Source organism: Moschus berezovskii, chromosome 6 (genome assembly GCF_049115385.1).
Source record: "Moschus berezovskii isolate FMDL1 chromosome 6, NW_MosBer_1.0, whole genome shotgun sequence".
NCBI lineage: Eukaryota > Metazoa > Chordata > Mammalia > Artiodactyla > Moschidae > Moschus > Moschus berezovskii.
The window spans coordinates 104,999,529-105,019,571 of NC_142465.1; the positions used below are offsets into that span (position 1 = coordinate 104,999,529).

General features: G+C 41.4%; 1 protein-coding gene and 1 pseudogene across 1 annotated transcript; one reads left to right on the forward strand and one right to left on the reverse strand.

Annotated features, from left to right (window-relative positions):
- Positions 1-1,414: 1,414 nt before the first annotated feature.
- On the reverse strand, positions 1,415-2,117 carry LOC129536135 (casein kinase II subunit alpha' pseudogene; annotated as a pseudogene).
- Positions 2,118-2,834: 717 nt separating this feature from the next.
- LOC129536354 (C-type lectin domain family 2 member D11-like) lies at positions 2,835-19,203 on the forward strand (the record flags this gene model as incomplete). The annotated part of the gene is made up of 6 exons (XM_055395208.2): positions 2,835-3,103; positions 4,446-4,579; positions 14,074-14,199; positions 16,697-16,872; positions 17,463-17,569; positions 19,042-19,203. Coding segments are annotated over 6 exons (933 nt in total), but the record flags the coding sequence as incomplete, so codon positions are not given.
- Positions 19,204-20,043: the final 840 nt, after the last annotated feature.

The following is a 20,043-nucleotide window of genomic DNA, read 5'->3' on the forward strand; positions in this document are numbered from 1 at the left end:
CCTACTTCAAGATGCCAATGCAAGTGGCAGGACCCAGATTACAACTTCTGTTTAATTTGACTACAAATCAAAGAAATTAAGACCCCTCCTCGACTTTGATTAATTTACCAGAGTGGTTCATAGAGCCCAGGGAAACACTTGTGCTTACCAGTTTATAAAAGGGTGTGATAAAGGATACAAACAGATCTGGGAGGGTCTTGAAGGTAGGAGCCCACGCAATGCCAGCCCTGCACACAAGAAAGACTTTTCTTTGCCAGCACACTCATGTACACCTCTGCTATGTATCCTTCACATTCTTTCTTCCTGCTGTGTGCTGTGCTTAGTTGCTCAGTGTTGTCTCTTTGCGACCCCATGGACTGTAGCCTGCCAGGCTCCTCTGTCCATGGGGATTCTCCAGGCAGGAATACTGGAGTCGGTTTCTGTGCCCTCCTCCAGAGGATCTTCCCTATCCAGGGATTGAACCCAGGTCTCCTGCATTGCAGGCAGATTCTTTACCAGCTGAACTACCAGGAAAGTCCCCATGTATACCTATAGGAGCTCAAAAATGTAGATTACCCTAATAGAGAGAAATTGTTTCTCATGGGGATAAAAAGAGGTAAAAGGGTGGGAGGGAAGAACTTTCTTTCCCCTCCATCCAATTGTCCTTCCTGAATAAATTCTAATATTACATCTTTTTTTCCCTTCTCTCTGAAAACTGACTTTCTACCTTTAGTTATGTTTGTGAATAAAACATTTTTGATTCAGAGATGTGCATTAAAATACATGTGTACAGAGAGATGTGCTGGAAAATGAGGCTTTCTTTGAGAGGCCATCATTTGCCAATCTTCATCTGGCTGCTGTGAGACCACTGGAAAGTACAGCATTATCTGCACGAGGCTGGGACTGCTTCTTCACCACAGGGTAGAAGTATGGGTGCTCCATGGCCTCTTTGGCAATCAGTCTCTGCTGGTCATATCGCAGAAGTTTGTCCAGAAGATCTAAGGCCTCAGGGCTGACAAGGCATCTGTTTTCACCATGGATAAAATTTTTCCAGCGTTTCCGTGAATGTTGTCCAAAATATTGTTGAAGTGTAGATCTAGGTCTATTTGATGCTTATTCAGATTCCCATGTAGCTCCTCTGTACCCAGAACCTTGGCAATGTGAACAAGCTGGTCATCATCATCCTGTCCATGAAAGAAGTGCATGCATGCTAAGTCACTTCAGTCATGTCTGACTCTTTGAAGCCCCATGGACTGTAGTCCACCAGGCTCCTCTGTCCATGGGATTCTCCCAGGCAAGAATACTGGTGCGGTGGGTTGCCATGCGCTCCTCCAGGGGACCTTCCTGACCCAGAGATCAAACCTGAGTCTCTTACATCTCTTACATTGGCAGGCAGGTTCTCTACCACTAGCGCCACCTGAAAGAAGGGCTCCTTTCAAAAGATCATGCTTGCTAACATACAGCCCAAACTCCACATATCCAAGCTACACTCATACATCTGCTAGTCCACAAGGTGCTCTGGTCCCATGAAGTACCTGGAGGTCACTTGGACATTGTAGTCCTGGGCAGGATGATAAAGTTCCCCTCCAGACCGCAGCATATCAGTCACAGTTTTTCTGGTGGTGCTCTTTCATGACATCGTGAGGTCTCACATCCCTGCGCATATCCCCTTGATGTGGCAAGTAATTCAGAGCTTTAAGTAGTTATAAAATAAGGATTGTTTTTTATTAAGGACATATAAAACCAGATATCAAAATCTGTCAGGATATGGGACAGATCTTAAAATCTGTATTATTGATATATTCAAATACCAGAGCTGGTCTCTCCAACACAGAGTCCTTCACAGTGTTAATCAGCTAAATGATAATTGTTCCACCAGGAGAGTCCTCTAGAATGGTCAGCTTCTCGTTTTATCATTTTTTTCTTCCCTGGCTTGAGAATTTTTACAACCACTCTGTCACTGTTGGTGATGTTAACAGCCTCAAATATAATTTTCCCGACCCAAGTTTTCCAACCAGCTGGTTTTTGTTGATCAGCTGCTTGGTCGTGTCCGACTCTTTGTGACCCCCATGAACTGCAGCAAGCCAGGCTTCCCTGCCCTTCACCGTCTCCCAGAGTTTGCTCACCCTCCTGTCCATCCAATCAATGAGGCCATCCAACCACCTCATCCTCTGCCACTCCCTTCTCCTCCTGGCTTCAGGCTAATCAGGGAGTAAGTCAGTTCTTCCCATCAGATGGCCATATTATTGGAGTTTCAGCTTCAGCATCAGTCCTTCCTGTGAATATTCAGGGTTGATTTCCTAAGTTTTGGATTGACTGGTTAGGTCTCCTTGCTGGCCAAGGGAGGCAGCTGGTAATCATCTTTTTTTTTTTTAAGTAATTAATTTATTTTTTATTGGAGGCAAATTATTTTACAATATTATATTGGTTGGTTTTGCCGTATATTGACATGAATTCGCCCCGGGTTTACATAAGTTCCCCCTCCTGAACCCCCCTCCCACCTCCCTCCTCCCTTTTTCCTCCCTGTGGGTCATGCCCACACGCCAGCCCCGAGCATCCTATAACATGCATCGACCCTGAACTAGTGATTCGTTTCACATATGACAACATACGTGTTTCAATGCCATTCTCCCAAATCATCCCACCCTCACCCTTTCCCACAGAGTCCCAAAGGCTGTTCTATACATCTGTGTCTCTTTTGCTGTCTCGTATACAGGCTTTTCATTTGCATCTTTCTAAATTCCATATATATGCGTTAGTATACTGTATTGGTGTTTTTCTTTCTGGCTTACTTCACTCTGTATAATTGATTACCTTGGCGCAGTAAGTGCTGCTGTACTTCCTAGCCCCTGTAGGAAGGCTCTGCACGTCATAGCCCCTGTACTCCCTGCTGCTCAGGCTGTTTCTTTCAACTTAGATTTGCCAGGGGGCGGGGAGAGGGCGGCTGGGGCGCCGAGGGTGGCTGGTCAGGTGGGCGGAGGCTGCAGCGAGCGGCGGAAGCCGAGGCCGAGGCGGCGGCGGGCGGCGGGCGGAGGCCGAGGCGGCGGCGAGGGGAGAGGCAGTTCGACTTCGCTGCCGGAGGAGGAGCGCCCCTGGCCCGGGTCGGGCAGCCACACCAGGCCAGGTTTGCGGGGGGAGGCGGGCGGGCGGGGCCCCCAGGGTCGCTGGCCAAGCTGCCCAGTCTTTGGAGCAGCCTGAAGCCAGGCGTGGCGGGCGGCCCTCGGGCTTCAAGCAGCCTCCCTGGCTTGGCTCTCAGCTCGGAGTCTGCCCTGGGGTGATGGGCACCAGCAGAGACAGCTGCGCCGCAAAGGCGCGGGACACGATTTAATCCTTGTAGAAGTGAAGTGAAATGGCAACCCACTCCAGTGTTCTTGCCTGGAGAATCCCAGGGATGGGGGAGCCTGGTGGGCTGCCGTCTATTAGTTCGCACAGAGTCGGACACGAATGAAGTGACTTAGCAGCAGAAGTGAAGTTGCTCAGTCCTGTCCGACTCTCTGCGACCCCATAGACTGTAACCTACCAGGTTCCTCCGTCCATGGAATTTTCCAGGCAAGAATACGAGTGGGTTGCCATGGCAAATGGCCGTGGCAAGTGCCAGTTTGTAGTTGACAGGGTTTGTGATTTTTTTCCCCCCTCCATCCTCATGTACAAGTGATCAGTAAGCTGCTGGATACCCAAAGGGAACACTCTACCTCCCTCGAGTTCTCTCCCTTGCATCTCTCTCTTTTCTGATACTCTGTAGTCTTACCCCTGCTCTTCTCCTGTTTACCTCTTGGCATTTTGTTGGTTTTCCTCTGCTTTAGAAAAGACCCTGACACTGGGAAGGATTGAGGGCGTTTCAACAGGAGAAGGGAAGGACAGAGGGTGAGATGGTTGGATGGCATCACCAATTCAATGGACTTGAGTTTGAGCAAATTCCAGGAGATAGTGAAGGACAGGGAAGACTGGCGTGCTGCTGTTACGGGGTTGCAAAAAGTCTGACAGGACTTAGCATCTTAACAACAAAAACCCACCGCTACAAAGTTGTCTATGGGCTATAAGCTGGGGCAAGTGTAAGGCTCACTGTCCTTCATTGAAAGGTGCCCAGTGATTGAAAAGGGTTTTTTCTTTCTAACATTTTTTTTATTTTTAGTTTTTTCTTTTTAGTTGATTCAGTCAGGAAAGTAAATTTGGTCCCTATTACTCCATTTTGATAGGGAACAAAAGTCTGTGGAGCAGATCTTTCTGAGTTAAAAGCACTTTGCATTTTATTTATTTATTTATTTATTTTTTCATGAGCACTGGCAGTTCTGGGAATAGAATAAAACGAGCTAAAGTGAATTCATTCTTGTCCTCCAGAAAAAAAAAAAAGCACTTTGCATTTTAAATTTAAGGTCTTGTAAACATTAAATTTAAAGGTCTTGTCAATTTCACTTATCTTGTTGCTGCTTACTTATTGAATGAGGGTTTACTGATTCGCTTCTCAGTTCCTGTTTTTGTAACCACGTGAAAAACAGTGCCGGATGCTCTTGCTTAAGTAGAAATATTGCTCTGATAAAGACTTTGGAAATGTTCCTGAGAGACTCTACCTCCGGAGAAAGTGTGGAAGAGGGGAGTTCTGGTAAGTGAAAATTGATAAACTTTGACAAAACAAAATGAGGGTTGGGGGACTGGGAACTCTTATACCACTGGCCACTGACAGGATAGAAATTGCACTTCAGGAATATCAGTACTTCACAGTTAACCTCCATAGAAGGAGATATGTTTTGAGGGTCTAGAGGTGGGTAAGAGGACAGGTGTGTAATTGTCATATCAGGTGTTTTGTTACTGGCTTGTTACTTAAATATTTCTGCACAGATTTAGGTTACAGAATTTTAAGAGAAAAATGTTCTCTGGATTTATTTTATTAGTCCTAATATTTTCCCCAGGTTGTGCGTGATTTTTTCTCTGGCAAGTCACATTATGATATTAAATAACAGATGATTATATTCCAGAGGTGATAGCAAACAGATACCAACAATTTTGTAATACATATCCTAATAAAAGTTCCTCATACCTACTGTGTAGCACAGGGTACTCTGCTCAATATTATGTAACAAACTAAATAGGAAAATAATTTGAATAAGAATAGATTCATGTATATGTTAAAAAAAAATTAACCATGACACCTATTCTGTAGTCTGATTAAATGTAGTAGTGAGATATTTGTTATTTGCTACAAAGACAGATTGTATTTAGACCCTGCTTTCAGGACTTCATTGTCTCACGGACAGACAAATGAATTTACTATCATTTGATGTCATCTGTGCTACAACGCATTGAATGAAACCTAGACAGTTGGTGATGGCTGCTGCTTCTGAAGTTACTTTTGACCTGAGCCTTGAATGATGGTATCACATTTTCTGGAGGAATAGGAGTAAAAGTCACAATTTCTTTTTCTTAATTATAAGTAAATACAAAAGTATGTTTTCTTTCCATTGGGCACAAAAGTGACCTGCAAAGTTTCCTTTTGGAATTAAGGGTAAATGTGATTTTCAGTAATATCATTAAGTGTTTCAGCTGAAATCTATTGAGGCTTATTTATGTGTCCAAATAATTTTCTTTGTCTTTTCCTCTGTCTTCCTCTTTATGTCTCTTTCTCTCTCTCATGAAGTCTAGTATACATCTGTATTTATAAATAGTGTTATTTGTATATATATATCAGTTCAATTCAGTTCAGTCGCTCAGTTGTGTCTGACTCTTTGTGACCCCATGAACCGCAGCTCGCCAGGCCTCCCTGTCCATCACCAGCTCCCGGAGTTTACCCAGATCATGTCCATTGAGTTGGTGATGCCCCCCAGCCGTCTCATCCTCTGTTGTCCCCTTCTTCTCCTGCCCTCAATCCTTCCCACCACCAGGGTCTTTTCAAATGAGTCAGCTCTTCGCATCTGGTGGCCAAAGTATTGGAGTTTCAGCTTCAGCATTAGTCCTTCCAATGAACACCCAGGACTGATCTCCTTTAGGAAGGACTGGTTGGATCTCCTTGCAGTCCAAGGGACTCTCAAGAGTCTTCTCCAACACCACAGTTCAAAAGCATCAATTCTTCTGCGCTCAGCTTTCTTTATAGTCCAGCTCTCACATCCATACATGACTACTGGAAAAAGCATTAGCCATTTAAGATCCACTATGATCAAAGGGCTTCCTTGGTGGCTCAGAGGTTAAAGCGTCTGCCTCCAGTGCAGGAGACCAGGGTTCGATCCCTGGGTCGGGAAGATCCCCTGGAGAAGGAAACGGTAACCCACTCCAGTATTCTTACCTGGGGAACCCCATGGACGGAGAAGCCTGGTAGGCTACAGTCCACGGGGTCGCAAAGAGTCGGACACGACTGAGTGATGGAATGGAACGGATGATCAAAGGACCAGAGAATGAAAATAAGAGAGAGATGTAATAACAGAAGTATACTATATATATTATATATATTAATATATATATTATAATAGTTTATATACTATAACATATACTATATTATATACTATAATAGTTTACATATATTATACTTCTGTATGCTATATACTATATATGGTATATATATAGTATATATATTATATAGATAGTATATATGTGTATGTATATATGCTATATATGTATAGTATATACTATATATGTATACTATACATGTATAAAATATATACTCTTCTACTATATATATAGTATACATATTATATACTCTCTCTATATATGTATGTACATATATATGTATGTATTATATATTCTCTATATATGTACTATATACTATATAGATTATATATACTAGAATAGTTTACATACTATAATATACTACAATTTTCGTTCTCTGGTCCTTTGATCATCAGTTCTGTTCAGTTCAGTCGCTCAGTCATGTCCGACTCTTTGCGACCCCATGAATCACAGCATGCCAGGCCTCCCTGTCCATCACCAACTCCCGGAGTTCACTCAAACTCATGTCCACAGAGTCAGTGATGCCATCCAGCCATCTCATTCTCCGTCGTCCACTTCTCCTCCCGCCCCCAACCTTTCCCAGCATCAGAGTCTTTTCCAGTGAGTCAACTCGTCGCATGAGGTGGCCAAAGTATTGCAGTTTCAGCTTTAGCATCAGTCCCTCCAATGAACATCCAGGATTGATCTCCTTTACAATGGACTGGTTGGATCTCCTTGCAGTATAAGGGACTCTCAAGAGTCTTCTCCAACACCACAGTTCAAAAGCATTGATTCTTCGGCGATCAGCTTTCTTCACAGTCCAACTCTCACATCCATACATGACCACGGGATAAACCACTGCCTTGACTAGACGGACCTTGGTTGGCAAAGTAATGTCTCTGCTTTTTAATATACTATCAAGGTTGGTCAAAACTTTCCTTCCAAGGAGCAAGCGTCTAGTGGATCTTAAATGGCTAAGCTTTGTATCATCCTTTTAGAGTACATTACAAAGTAGTTTATATAATATCAGATATTGTTAGTAGTGATATAAAAATATGAGCATCTTTTAAATATAACCATTTTAGTTAAACAGTTTTGATTGAATGAGAGCATCAGAGTATTAGTGTTACATAGTGATTGATTATTAAAAGTATTTGTTGAAATATAGTACCTATCTAGTTAATGTTATTATCAATATCAATGCATTAAAAAAAAATTATAACCTCCTGTCACTTTCCCTGATGTTAGCTGAGAATTAATTTCTTACTGTTCTCTAAAGAGACTTTTATTTAATAAAGCCATGAATAATTATTGACAAAAAAAAAAAGGTTCACTGCAAAAACTAGGACTATTGATGAAACTGTTTGGTGTCATTACAGGGGCTCCAAAGAGCTTCGGTACCATAGTTCTTTGTCTTTGAGCCCAGAAAGAATTCATTGAGAGGCAAAGTGATGAATAAGTGAAAGTGAAAGTCGCTCAGTCATGTCCGACTCTTTGTGACCCCGTGGACAGTAGCCTGCCAGGCTCCTCTGCTCCATGGAATTCTCCAGACCAGAGTACTGGGGTAGGTAGCCGATCTCCTCTCCAGGAGATCTTCCCAACCCAGGGATCAAACCCAAGTCTTCATATTGCAGGCAGATTCTTTACTCTCTGAGTCACTAGGGAAGCCCTGGTGATAGATAAGAAGTGATTTATTAGCATAGAATACTTGTGAGGCTTTCAAGTGGGTGGGCAGTGTCCTCCTGCACTGCAGAACTTACTGGGCTACAGTCAGAGGAAAAGTAGGTGGGAGAGAAGACCTTCTTTGTCTATCCTGAGTACATGTCATGCTTCCATCATCAGCTCCTCTCTGTTCTTCTGTGAGATAATTTCTCACACCATTTTTCAAACTAGAAATTTGAAGGTTACTGTGTTCAGGGTGTAATATAAAAGCCATATGAATTTAGAGGGAGACAGGAAGAGGACACACCACAGGAGAGTATAAGGGAGGAAGACATTTTCCTCTGCTCTTCTGGTTTAAGAATTAATCTGACATGAGACCGATAACAAAAATCAAACAAAAGTTTGCAGACTGAAAAAGTATATGCACCTTAATGTTGAGAGTTACCTTTTATTCGATGAGAATTTTTAGGGCCTCAAGCCTGGAAGACAATGTCTCGTGTAACCCCATAAAAACTGTTCTGAGGAGAAGGGGGAGAAGTCAGGTTATGTTCCAGATTGGAACAAGGGGCAGGTAATCTGAACATCAAAAGATTATTCTGATTTAAAGAAAACCAGATATCCCAAGTTAAGGAATGTAGTGATTTTTATGTGCTGGAAGATGCAAGAGTCTGGGCTCACTGGAATCATTCCCTTGATATGCACCTCAGCTGTCTGAGGCTGGTCTCCTGCACTTTTCCTTAGTGCTTATGGCAGGGAGTGGCGGCAGCTTAATGACTGCCAGATAGCAAGCATCATTCTCCTTCCTAAGCACACTCAAGGCTCAGAATTTCACATTTGGAGGGTCAAAACTGCTGATGGCTGTGACATCCTTGTTTATTGATATGGCAAGAAATTCCGCATCTCAAGTTGAATCATATGTCTATATGAGACAGACCCAGGAAAACTGAGTAACTCACCAAAATGGCCAGTTGCTTCACCTTAAATAGCATCTTCAGCTAAAGACAAAAGATGTTGGGGGTAGTGGTTTGGGACTTCAGAGAGAAGGAAATGGAAAAGCAAAAGTTTGGTGAATAAATGTTTGCAGGGCTGTGCAGAGACAAAGATCTTTAGGGCCACGATAGACTCTGATCTCTAGGCCCTGCCCAGTCTCCTCCACCACACACAGGCCCATATTCTTTGCAGATATTTCTGGTGATAGCTCTCTTCTAAATAGCCCCTCTATCTAAATTTTTTTAGACAGATAGGACAAAGATCAAAGATTCTTCCTGGATTTTGGGTGCCTTGCTGATTTTCAGGTTGAAATAATCCACATGCTGAAGAGACATTTTGGGGGTGGCAAATTTTATTTCCATACAAAAAAACAGAAGAGAAGTAAGCAAGAAAGAGAAATGAAACATGCAATGGAGGGTGTTAGGAGAAAGATATAGAGAAATAAAGAAGAAGAAAAAGGGAGGACTTTTAGAATACTGTACTTAGTCACTTGGTCATGTCTGCCTCTTTGCGATCCCATGGACTGTAGCCCAACAGGCTCTTCTGTCCATGGGGATTCTTCAGGCAAGAATACCTTGACCTCCTCCAGGGGATCTTTCCAACCCAGGAATCAAACCCAGGTCTCCTACATTGCAGGCAAATTCTTTACCAGCTGAGCTACCAGGGAAGCCCCTTTATGGCAACCCACTCCAGTGTTCTTGCCTAGAGAATCCCAGGGACGGGGGAGCCTGGTGGGCTTCTGTCTATGGGGTCACACAGAGTCGGACACGACTGAAGTGACCTAGCAGCAGCAGCAAGGGGAAAATAGGAGATTCGTTGGAGAGAGGTAAGGGGAGATTCACATCTTACTCTTCAAATGATGAAAAAAATTGTGGAAGTGTAAACTTAAAAATGTATTCACAACCTAAAAGTTGAGAGTATTACTGAGCCCAGGTTCACTCTGCTCACCCCTGACAATAATAAATCTGAGAGACAAGGTGTTGAGGCAAGGAATATGACTTTATTCAGAGAGCTGGCTGACCAAGAAGATGGCTGACTAACATCTCGAAATAACCATCATGTCTGGGTCTGGATGCCAGGTTATTTTATGGATCAGAGATGGGGGGAGGGGAGGAAACAAAGTAAAAAGAAAAAAATTGATTGTTGTCAGTATCTCTTAGAATAGCAAGCCTCATGCAGAGGGATGTGTTAGTTTCACTTCTTTACGTCAATCATGAGTGGTGTGACATGAAATATTTCCTGTAATATCAATACACAAATATGAAACAGCTCTCTGCAGTTCTGGTCGCCAAATATGAATTTCTCAGTCAGGCTGGTAAGCAGCAGAGGAGGGGTGCCATTTCCCACAAAAAGAACAGGAATGTCATAGCCCTTCACAAATGAGAGGAGTCAGGCTCTCTCCCTGTGAGCCAAACAAAGGCACCCTCGCCCAAGAGGCAGGCGGAAGTGGGGCAGCCAGGGCTCCCTGAGGCAGGCCATTGTGTATGCCTGTAATAACAAAAGCAGTGAAGCGAGAGTTAAAGTCACAGAAACAGATCCTGTATGGAGTCAAAATTAACCCTTCCTGGTTACAAGAGTTATGTTTTATTCAGTGGGAACTTTTAGAACTTAAACAAGGGACAGAGCATCTCAAATAACCCTGAGAGAATTGCTCCAAGGAGGCAAGGAGGGAGCCAGGTCATATAGAAACTTTGCAACAAACAGCATGTAGCCTTTGAATATCAAAACATTTTTTTGTAAATTAAAGAAAACCAGATATTCCAGGTAAAGGAATTTAGCACTTTTCTATGTATGGGAAGATGCAAGAATCTGGTCTCACTGAAATCATTCCTTTGATATGCACCTCAGAGATCTGGGGCCAGTATCCTGTGTTTTCATATCCTGAGTTCCTTCAGGGCTCAGCACAGGGAGTGGCTGCAGTCTGAGGGCTACTAGAAGGAGGGATTTCTCCCCTTCCTGAGTTCCCTCAGAGCTAACCAGCTTGCCATTCTGTGATGGCTGCGATTGCTGATTACTGTGGCATCCTTTGCTTACTGTTATGGCAGGAAATCTTCCATTTCTCAGAAGTCATAACATACGGAATTTCTAACAATTTTGCTTTAATGAAGAACCAGAAAGAATGAAAATGGAAAGTTTTATATGGAGCCAAAATCCAAATGCCATTGTATAGCATTTAAAGAAGTCAATCCTATATTTTCCCCCCTGCCTAGCATTTAAACTGAGGCTCCTGAACATTCTGGAAGATATAGGTGCAATGAGTGAAATGTAGCAGTTAAAAGAAAATTAGCAGGAACTTTTTAAAAGTATAATTGACATTCAGTAAAATTCACCTTTTGGTGTACATTTCTATGAGTTTTGACAAATATATATAATCATGTGGCCACAACACAATGAGGGTTCCCCCCACCCCCCAACACACACACACACGCTCTCTGTATGTATTTCTTTCCTCTCTCATCATTTGGCAACCAGTGATTTGTTTATTTTGATACTCGTGCTTTAGAAGAATGCCTACAGAGTCAGGCTTTTTTCACCAGCATAATGCATTTGAAATTCATCTATATTGTACTGTATATCAATAGCATAGACTTAATAAGGAAAGACATTATTCATAAGGACTTTCACAATAGGAAACACTCTCTGGAAAAGGTTCTCATTTTTAAGTAAGGCAAGAAGGGGAACAGAACACTTGTGGGGAAGGGAGAGCGAGGTGGAAGAGCAGGTGGCATTTCCAAAGTCACACTTCTCACTTGTGTTCTGGGGACACAAGGTCATGATCACACATGAGTTGGGAAGCATCTCACTGCTTTCTTTAGTGCCTTTTTACATTTTCAGGCAATCCATAGTTTTCGGGGTCTTTGGGGAGGAGAAAGTCTCAGTAAAATTTACTGAGCCAAAGCAAAATAATAAATGAGCAGTGAGCATGGGGTCAAGTTTTTCTTTTTTCTTAGTAAAAAGTGGTCTTTACCTTTTTCCCAGCTGAAGGATATTTGAATTGTTGCCAGTTTTTTATGACAATAAATAAAGTTATTATAAATGTTCAAGTATAGATTTTTGTGTAAATGGAAATTTCCCTTCCTCTTGCATAGACACCTAGGGATGGCATTGCTAGGGCATATGGTGAGGTTATGTTTGCCACACCTTACTGCCGAGCTGTTTTCCAAATGGCTGTACTGTTGCATTTTCAATAGTTTATGAGAATTCCATTTGTATCATTTCTTCACCATCATTTAGTTTTGTTATTTTATTTACCACTCTGATTCACATCTTGTGGCAGCTCACTGTATTTTATGTTTCCCTAGTGACTGGTTGGAGCTTTCCAGGTGGCTCAGTGGTATAAAAAATCCCCCTGCCAGGCAGGAGACATAGGTTTGATCCCTGGGTTGGGAAGATGCCCTGGAGAAGGAAATGGCAAACTATTCCAGAATTCTTGCTTGGGAAATCCCGTGGACATAGGAACCAAATCCTATAGACAGAGGAGCTTGGCAGGCTATAGTCCATGGGGTCACAAAACAGTTAGACAAAGTTTAGAAACTAAACAACTGGTTATGTTAGAAACCAACAACTGGTTCTGTTGGTTTCTTGATTCATGGGAGCCAGCAGGAGTGATAGGAGGTGCCTATGGCCACGCGACTCCACAGTCCCTAGGGTGAAAGGTGGCCTGGGTTACCAGGAGCCTAATGTCACAGGAGTCACTTGGCTCACTGGAGCTTGCAGGCACTGGGGAGAGGGGGGCCTCAGTTAGTGAGTCTGCAGGGTGTCACCCAGGGCTGCAGGAGTCAGACTGATGTGATGCTAGACCTGGTAGACCTGGAATCTACACTGAAGTCAAGCATCACTTTACTCTCCTATTCCCACAGGGAGAGGGTCTCTCTCTGTGCTGGACTGCTGAGTCCTGAGGGAAGGGTTTGGGGTGCCTGCTCCCCAGGAGTTCACCAGGAGCCAAGTGTCACAGGAGCCCCACTTGGAGCTGCTAGAATTGGCAGGTGCAGCGGGGAGACAGGAGCTTGAGTTCCTAGGAGCCCACAGGAAGCCTGGGGTGGAAGCTGTCTGAGACTGCACTGTCTGCCAGAATTGCTGGAGTACAGGAGCTGGGATGAGGCAGGGAGTGGGTGTGCCTGGAATCCTTGGCTCTTGGGAAGGTATTTTCATGTGCAGATAATTTTCAAATTAATATTTCTACTGGGAGGTGAGTGGATGCCACGTCTAGAAACACTTTCACTTCTTCCTATTCTCTATGTCTTTTATTTACTTTTCTTGCCTTATTGGCACTGATAGAACCTCTAGTAAAATGTTCAATTGGATTGGGAGAACAGACATCCTTGCCTTGTTCCTGACCTTTAGAGGAAGGCATTCACTTTTTCACCATTAAGTATCATGTTAGCTGTACTATTTCTATGAAAAGTGAAAGTTCATAATTTGTTGGGCTTTGTTATTTTGGATGACTCTTAACGTTTTTCCACATTTTATGTCTATGCATGCATGCTAAGTCACTTCAGTCATGTCTGACTCTGGGCAACCTTATGGACAGCAGCCCACCAGGCTCCTTTGTCCACAGGATTCTCTAGGCAAGAATACTAGAGTGGGTTGCCATTTCCTTTTCCTTTTATGTCCATATCGATGGTCATATCCTTTCTCTTCTCTTATTCTGTTAATATGATGAATTACATTGATTAGTTTTCTAATGCTTCTCTTAGAACTTCTAACCAAATTTGTTATTTGTGGAGGTAAATCTGGATTGTTTGTATGTTTCGTTTTCATTCTGATTTCTAGTCTGTCTGTTTCTAACTCTCTTATTAGCTCTTCTTACAAAAACTGGAAGACTCTCCAGGGGAAAAATACTGTTTCTCTTATCTCTGGGTCGCTTTTGGGCCGTGGCCATCTCTCCTGGACATGGACCTTTTGTGAGAGAGTTTGGCAATAGGGGAGGCAAGGTACAGCTGATTTTACATGTTGATTCTGTGATAAATTTAAGTTTTTCTTTCTAACGCTTCCATGAGATTGAGATTATGACATTTCTATTTACAGGTAACGCTCTCCGAAAGAAATGCCTAGCAATTATATTTCCTGTTACACCTGCCAAGCTTTGCTGCAGCTGTGTGATTATCGTTATACTTGTAGCTGTAATTGTGATACTTTCCGCTCTTGTGGCAGGTGAGTTACCTGTTCTCCAAACCATACCATGTTCTTTGCACATTCACATTGTCAATAAATGTTTATTGAGCTCCATTATGTGCCAGGGTGTGTGAAATGCTTGAGGTTTATCAGTGAACAAAACACAAAAAGTTCCCAGGGAACTCCTATTCTATTAATAGCAGGAAGACGCAAATGTTATGATATAGGGTAACAGGTTGAGATGAATATAAGTGTCCAGGGCAAGCCTCCTTGAGAAAACGACTTTTCAGCAAACTGTTGAAGGAGATGAAGAAGCCATTGGCTATGTGGGGAAAGCATTCCAGGTGGCAGGAACAAGCAGAATGAAAGGAGGAATCTCCTGGTAGGTTTGGGGAAGAGCACGGAGGCTTCTACAGCTGAAGCAAGTGAGAATGAGGAAGAGTAATGGGCTGGGGGTCAGGGAGGTCACAGCCTAGTGGGTCAGGTGGAGACTCTGGCTTTTAATCTGAGTGCAGTGGGGGGTATCAGGAAGAGGGAAATTGTAGGAGAGGAATGCCATGATCTGAATTTCATTAGAATAAAACCATTTGACTGTTGGAAGAAAAGTTAGGCTTCGGAACACCTACTAGGGTAACCTTATAGAAATCCACACCAGAGGGGACCGTGGCGTGGCCCTGGTGATGACAGTGGAGGTGGGACCTGGTGTCAGAATCTGTCTTGAAAGTTGAACCAACAGCATTTCCTATCAGATTGGATAAGGGAGGAAAAAGTGAAGTTATGAAGCAAAAACATTTATTCTTCCCATAGCCTGTACTCTGATATCTTACTGGTTTCAGAGCATCTAACAAGGGCCCAAATACTTTTATACATATTTAACAGAAATACATATAAAATAGCGTTTCCAGAAACACTGGAAATACTGCATTGTATTTTTGGTACTAAAATCAAAAGTTGAATTATGCCATGTTTTGTCTACTAGAAGGTTTTATACCCCTAAGAGATGTAGCATAGTAAAATCTAGGAAAGGTAAGGAGTTTGCCTTTCTTTTGTCAAGAGTAAGAAGGACTGATATTAAGGAAGATGTGGGGAAAGGGAAATCTGTATGATGCTAGAAAAGAGTACTACAGAAATTAAATGCTACAGAAATTGATTTCCTTAAAGCCATTAGTGTCCATGGACCCCTGAGAAGTGAGATGCACAGATTCTCTGCTTGAAGATCAGTGGATTGATGGCTTTTGTGCCTGAGATAAGACTCTCAATCAAATGTACAGTATGTACTTCACGACTGACCTCAGGGGTAAAAAGTCACCATATAAAATATATCTATATATATATATATTCATATATTAGTTTTCACAGAACATTCTTTCCAAGGCAAATTCTCAATCTAATAAAATCATTTAGGAAAAACAACTACCACTTGCTTGCACTCAGCAAGTGACCACAGATCTCAGTATTGCATTTTGCAAGAAACCAAAAATAGAAAATAGATCTCGGAGAAGTCTGCTGTTTTGGCAAGCAGTAAAGTGCAATCACTTTTCCACACACTAAGTAGCAGTTGGTGTTTTATAAATGGTTAAAGCTGATAGCATTTCACGAGGCATTAGAAATATTAGTTGGAAGTTTGTTACAGCTCAGCAATTCTGCATATAACCCAGAGTTGGGTGGCATCCATAGAGAGTGTTTAGTACATAGACAGGCACCTGAGAATATGGCTCTGAAAGCAAAATAATATGAAATTATGTAATGAATGGTGCCAAAATATATATAAAGTAAAACTGTGCATTCTGATGAACAAATGCATTGGGCATGGAAGACGTTTCTAACAATCTGTCTGCCTATGGAAAGTAGGTCCTGTTCAGATTTTAAGAAAAACAAAATGCTATTTTCACAGCCATAAAAGCACAAGAGTCTAGTTTATATATGGCCATGTTTTTCTTCAAACTCCTCATTTTGGAATTTAGTTTTGCTGTACTTACATATATGAATACATGTGTGTATATATGTACATACATACATATGTTAAAAAAAAAAAAGACTAACCTCAGGATGGTAAGTGGAGTAATAGGTAAAAGGGATGAGAAAATTTATTTGTTATGCTTCACTATGTCTGTCCAACTTTTAGTGAGAAGCAGAGAGCTGGTTCCACAAATCTATATGTAATGAATGGTGCCAACATACATGTAAAGAAAAACTATTCTTTGGGAAAAACAGAGGAGTTTGGACTTGGAAGACATTTCTAAGAATCTGTCTACCTATAGAAAGTAGCCCCTGTTCAGATTTTAAGAAAAACAAAATGCTATTAGCCAAGGCCATAAAAGTACAAGAGTCTCGTTGCTCTTTGGCCATGCTTTTCTTCAAACCCCTCATTTTGGAATTTAGTTATCCTGTACCTACATATACATGTACACACAGGTATATATGTATATATACATAAGTTAAAAAAGACAGACCTCAGAATGGTAAGTGGAAAAATAGATAAAAAGGGATGAGAAAATTTATTTGTTATGCTTCACTGCGTCTGTCCAACTTTTAGTGAGAAGCAGAAAGCCAGACTCACATGTTCGGTATGTCACCTGCCCAAAAGGATGGATTGGATTTGGGTGTAAGTGTTTTTATTTTTCTGAAGACTCAAAGAATTGGACACTCGGTCAGACATTCTGTACTTCACTGGAAGCTGTTCTTGCTCAGTTTGAAACCGAGGAGGAGCTGGTAAGGAATATTTTTGGATCATGTTCTTTGTTAAATACTTAGCCCCTGAGAAGGATATAGGCTGCACAGGGTGACAGCTGAAAAAAGAGGAAGAATCCCATTCCAGGCAGACTTGGGGCTTGGAGTGCGTATTAGTGCCTGATATTTCTTGGGTATGTTCTCTGCCTGGGACCCTGTGAGACAATTTGGACACATTCTCTCATGTAATCCTCATAATTAATATTCAAATTAGATATATTGTTCCCATTGTAAAAAGAAGTATGGTAATCATGTAATTTATCATCCAAATTGGGACATTTTAGGGAGTGAAAGTGACAATATTATGTTGGAAGTGACAATATTATGTTGGAACCACAGGCATAACCTGGGACTTTCCCAGTTAAATTGGGACGTGTGATCACTTTAATGTAATTTAGAATCAGAGACATTTGAGTGACTTAAGCTGAGAACTGGGGACTAGCCTTCTCCCTTCAATGTCTAAGCTTCTCAGTCTTACCAGGCTGTCATCCAAAGAGAGAAGGCTGGGGGGAAGAGGACTCAAGGGTAAAATGAAGGAGACATGTGTTTTTGCTTTCTGTGTTTTATAATAGAACTTTCTGAAAAGATACAAAGGCCCTTCTGACCATTGGATTGGCCTTAGCAGAGAATCATCACAGCATGCTTGGAAGTGGACAGACAACTCTAAATATAATGCCTCGTAAGTTTTTAGGCTGCCTTCTATTCTATTTATATGTGGTTATGGGTGTGAGTTGTATTTATGGGAATGTAAATTTAATATCATGGAAAGTTTGCTGCACTATGAGGAATAAATAGAAATCCTTTGTATGCTCTTCCATTTACTATCTGTGCTTTTGGGGAAACTACGTATCATGTTTTTAATTGAAATCTTTAGCATGATGATGACATTGGACATAGTTCTTCCGCTTTCACCCGCTGACTTAAACTGTGCTGAAACCTGTATTTAGAATGTAGAGAGAACAGCTGAGGTACTCTGGGATCCTACAGTCTTGGAAAGCCACTGAAGAATTGGTATCCACAGACCCTCAATCCACTCTGCCCTCTGCCCTGTCCATTCCTAAAAGGAAAGTCATCAGAGAACCAGTGGGAATCCCTCCTGTGATAATTTATCCCTGGAAGGAACTTAGTAACACATCTTGGGTTGTAAACACTTCAGTGGGGATGTTTTAAATGTAACCGTTACTTTGGAGCATATAGAATATAAGGGGCAATCACTTCCCTCAATCAAAGCTAAGCCCGTTTAAGAATTTACTAGTAAGCACATACGTTTATTTTCACACATGTATGAAACAGGTCAGGAGAACACTGAAAATCATGTTCCCTGAAAGCTAATTAAAATAATCAATAAACGATCAAAAATAAGAAAAGAGTTTTATTTGAGCCAAGTTGAGGACTAGCCCAGAAGCCTACTTCCCAGATTTACTCTGAGAAACTGCTTCAGAGAAACAGGGTTTCTGGGCCCTGTTTTATATCTTGTCGGAAAAGAGAACATTAAACAAGTCAGAGTTACATTCCTTCAAGGTTTTGCTTTGAAAAAAAGAAAAAAGAATAGCCCAGCAAGTACATGGTGGGTCAATACGGCATTGGCACCTGGGAAGGGAGTCTTATCATCGAAGGAGGAGCAGCATTGGTGTCTCAAGAAGAGGGACATTTAAACTTTATTTTTAATTTGGATATTCTTTACTTCTGGTCAGTGTGCCCTTTTGTTTAATAATTAAAGTAGATGTACAGTGGATGTTTACTATGGCACAGACAGACTAGTTTATAGCGTAAAATTCAAGTTAAGTCATGTATAAGCCAGAATGACTTACCGATATTTCAGTATGTGACAATTTCTTTTATCACCACCCACGGCAGCAGTTCACTTGGCTACAACAGCGAGCCCTAGTTAAATACCTAGTCAACAACCTAACTGAGTTTGGGATGGATGATAATAATCTTCCAATTTTCCAGCAGGGACTTTGAGAATATAAAAGGAACTGAATACAGAAATGGTGTATATTTACTCAGAAGCCTTATGAACAACAGATTTTCATTTTTCTCTTGTCCACATTAAAAATACCTGGAGTGGGGGTGCTGAAGATTATAGAGGAGGAGTAAACATAGATGTCCAGCCTATGCTTTTTTTAACATTTTCGTGTTTGGTTTTAGGTTTGACATCACAGGAGATGGGGAATGTGGCTACCTGAATGACCTTGGAGTCAGCAGTGCCAGAAGTTATACGGATAGAAAATGGATTTGCAGCAAACAAATAATGTCTCCATGTCCTTAAATTCTTCAAGGCCTGAATGGATAAGAAAGCTTTGGTACATATACACAATGGAGTATTTTTCAGCCATCAAAAAGAATGCATTTGAATCAGTTTTAATGAGGTGGATGAAATTGGAGCCAATTATACAGAGTGAAGTAAGCCAGAAAGAAAAACATCAATACAGTATACTAACGCATATATATGGAATTTAGAAAGATGGTAACCTGAACCCTGTATATGAGACTGCAAAAGAGACATAGGCATATAGAACAGTCTTTGGGACCCTGTGGGAGAGGGTGAAGGTGGGATGATTGGGGAGAACGGCATTGTAGCATGTATATTATCATAAGTGACCAGTCCAGGTTCGACACATGATAGAAGATGCTTGGGTCTGGTGCATGGGGATGACATGGAGGGAGGATATGGGGAAGAGGGAGGTGGGAGGGGGGGTTCAAGAAAGAGAACACATATACACCTGGGGCGGATTCATGTCAATATATGGCAAAACCAACCAATATATTAATGTAAGGTAATTTGCCTCCAATAAAAAAATTTAAAAAAAAAGCTCAACATTCAGAAAACTAAAAAAAAAAAAAATTAATTAAAAAAAATTTTTTAAGAAAAAAAAAATTCTTCAAGGCCTTTTTAGGGAATTTCACACACTATCCCTAAGAGATGCATTAAAAATTGTTTATATATATATACATTTATAATAAAATTTTATATAAGTGTATATATAATAAAATTTTATTATAAATGTATATATATATTATAAACAGTTGCTCTATTGCTTGCTCTGCCAAAAATATCAGCAGTATTTATTTACAGTTTGTTAAGCGCACAGAAGCAAGCTATACTTGAATGAGATAGGATTTGGAAGAGAGATTGTAAATTAAGTAGGT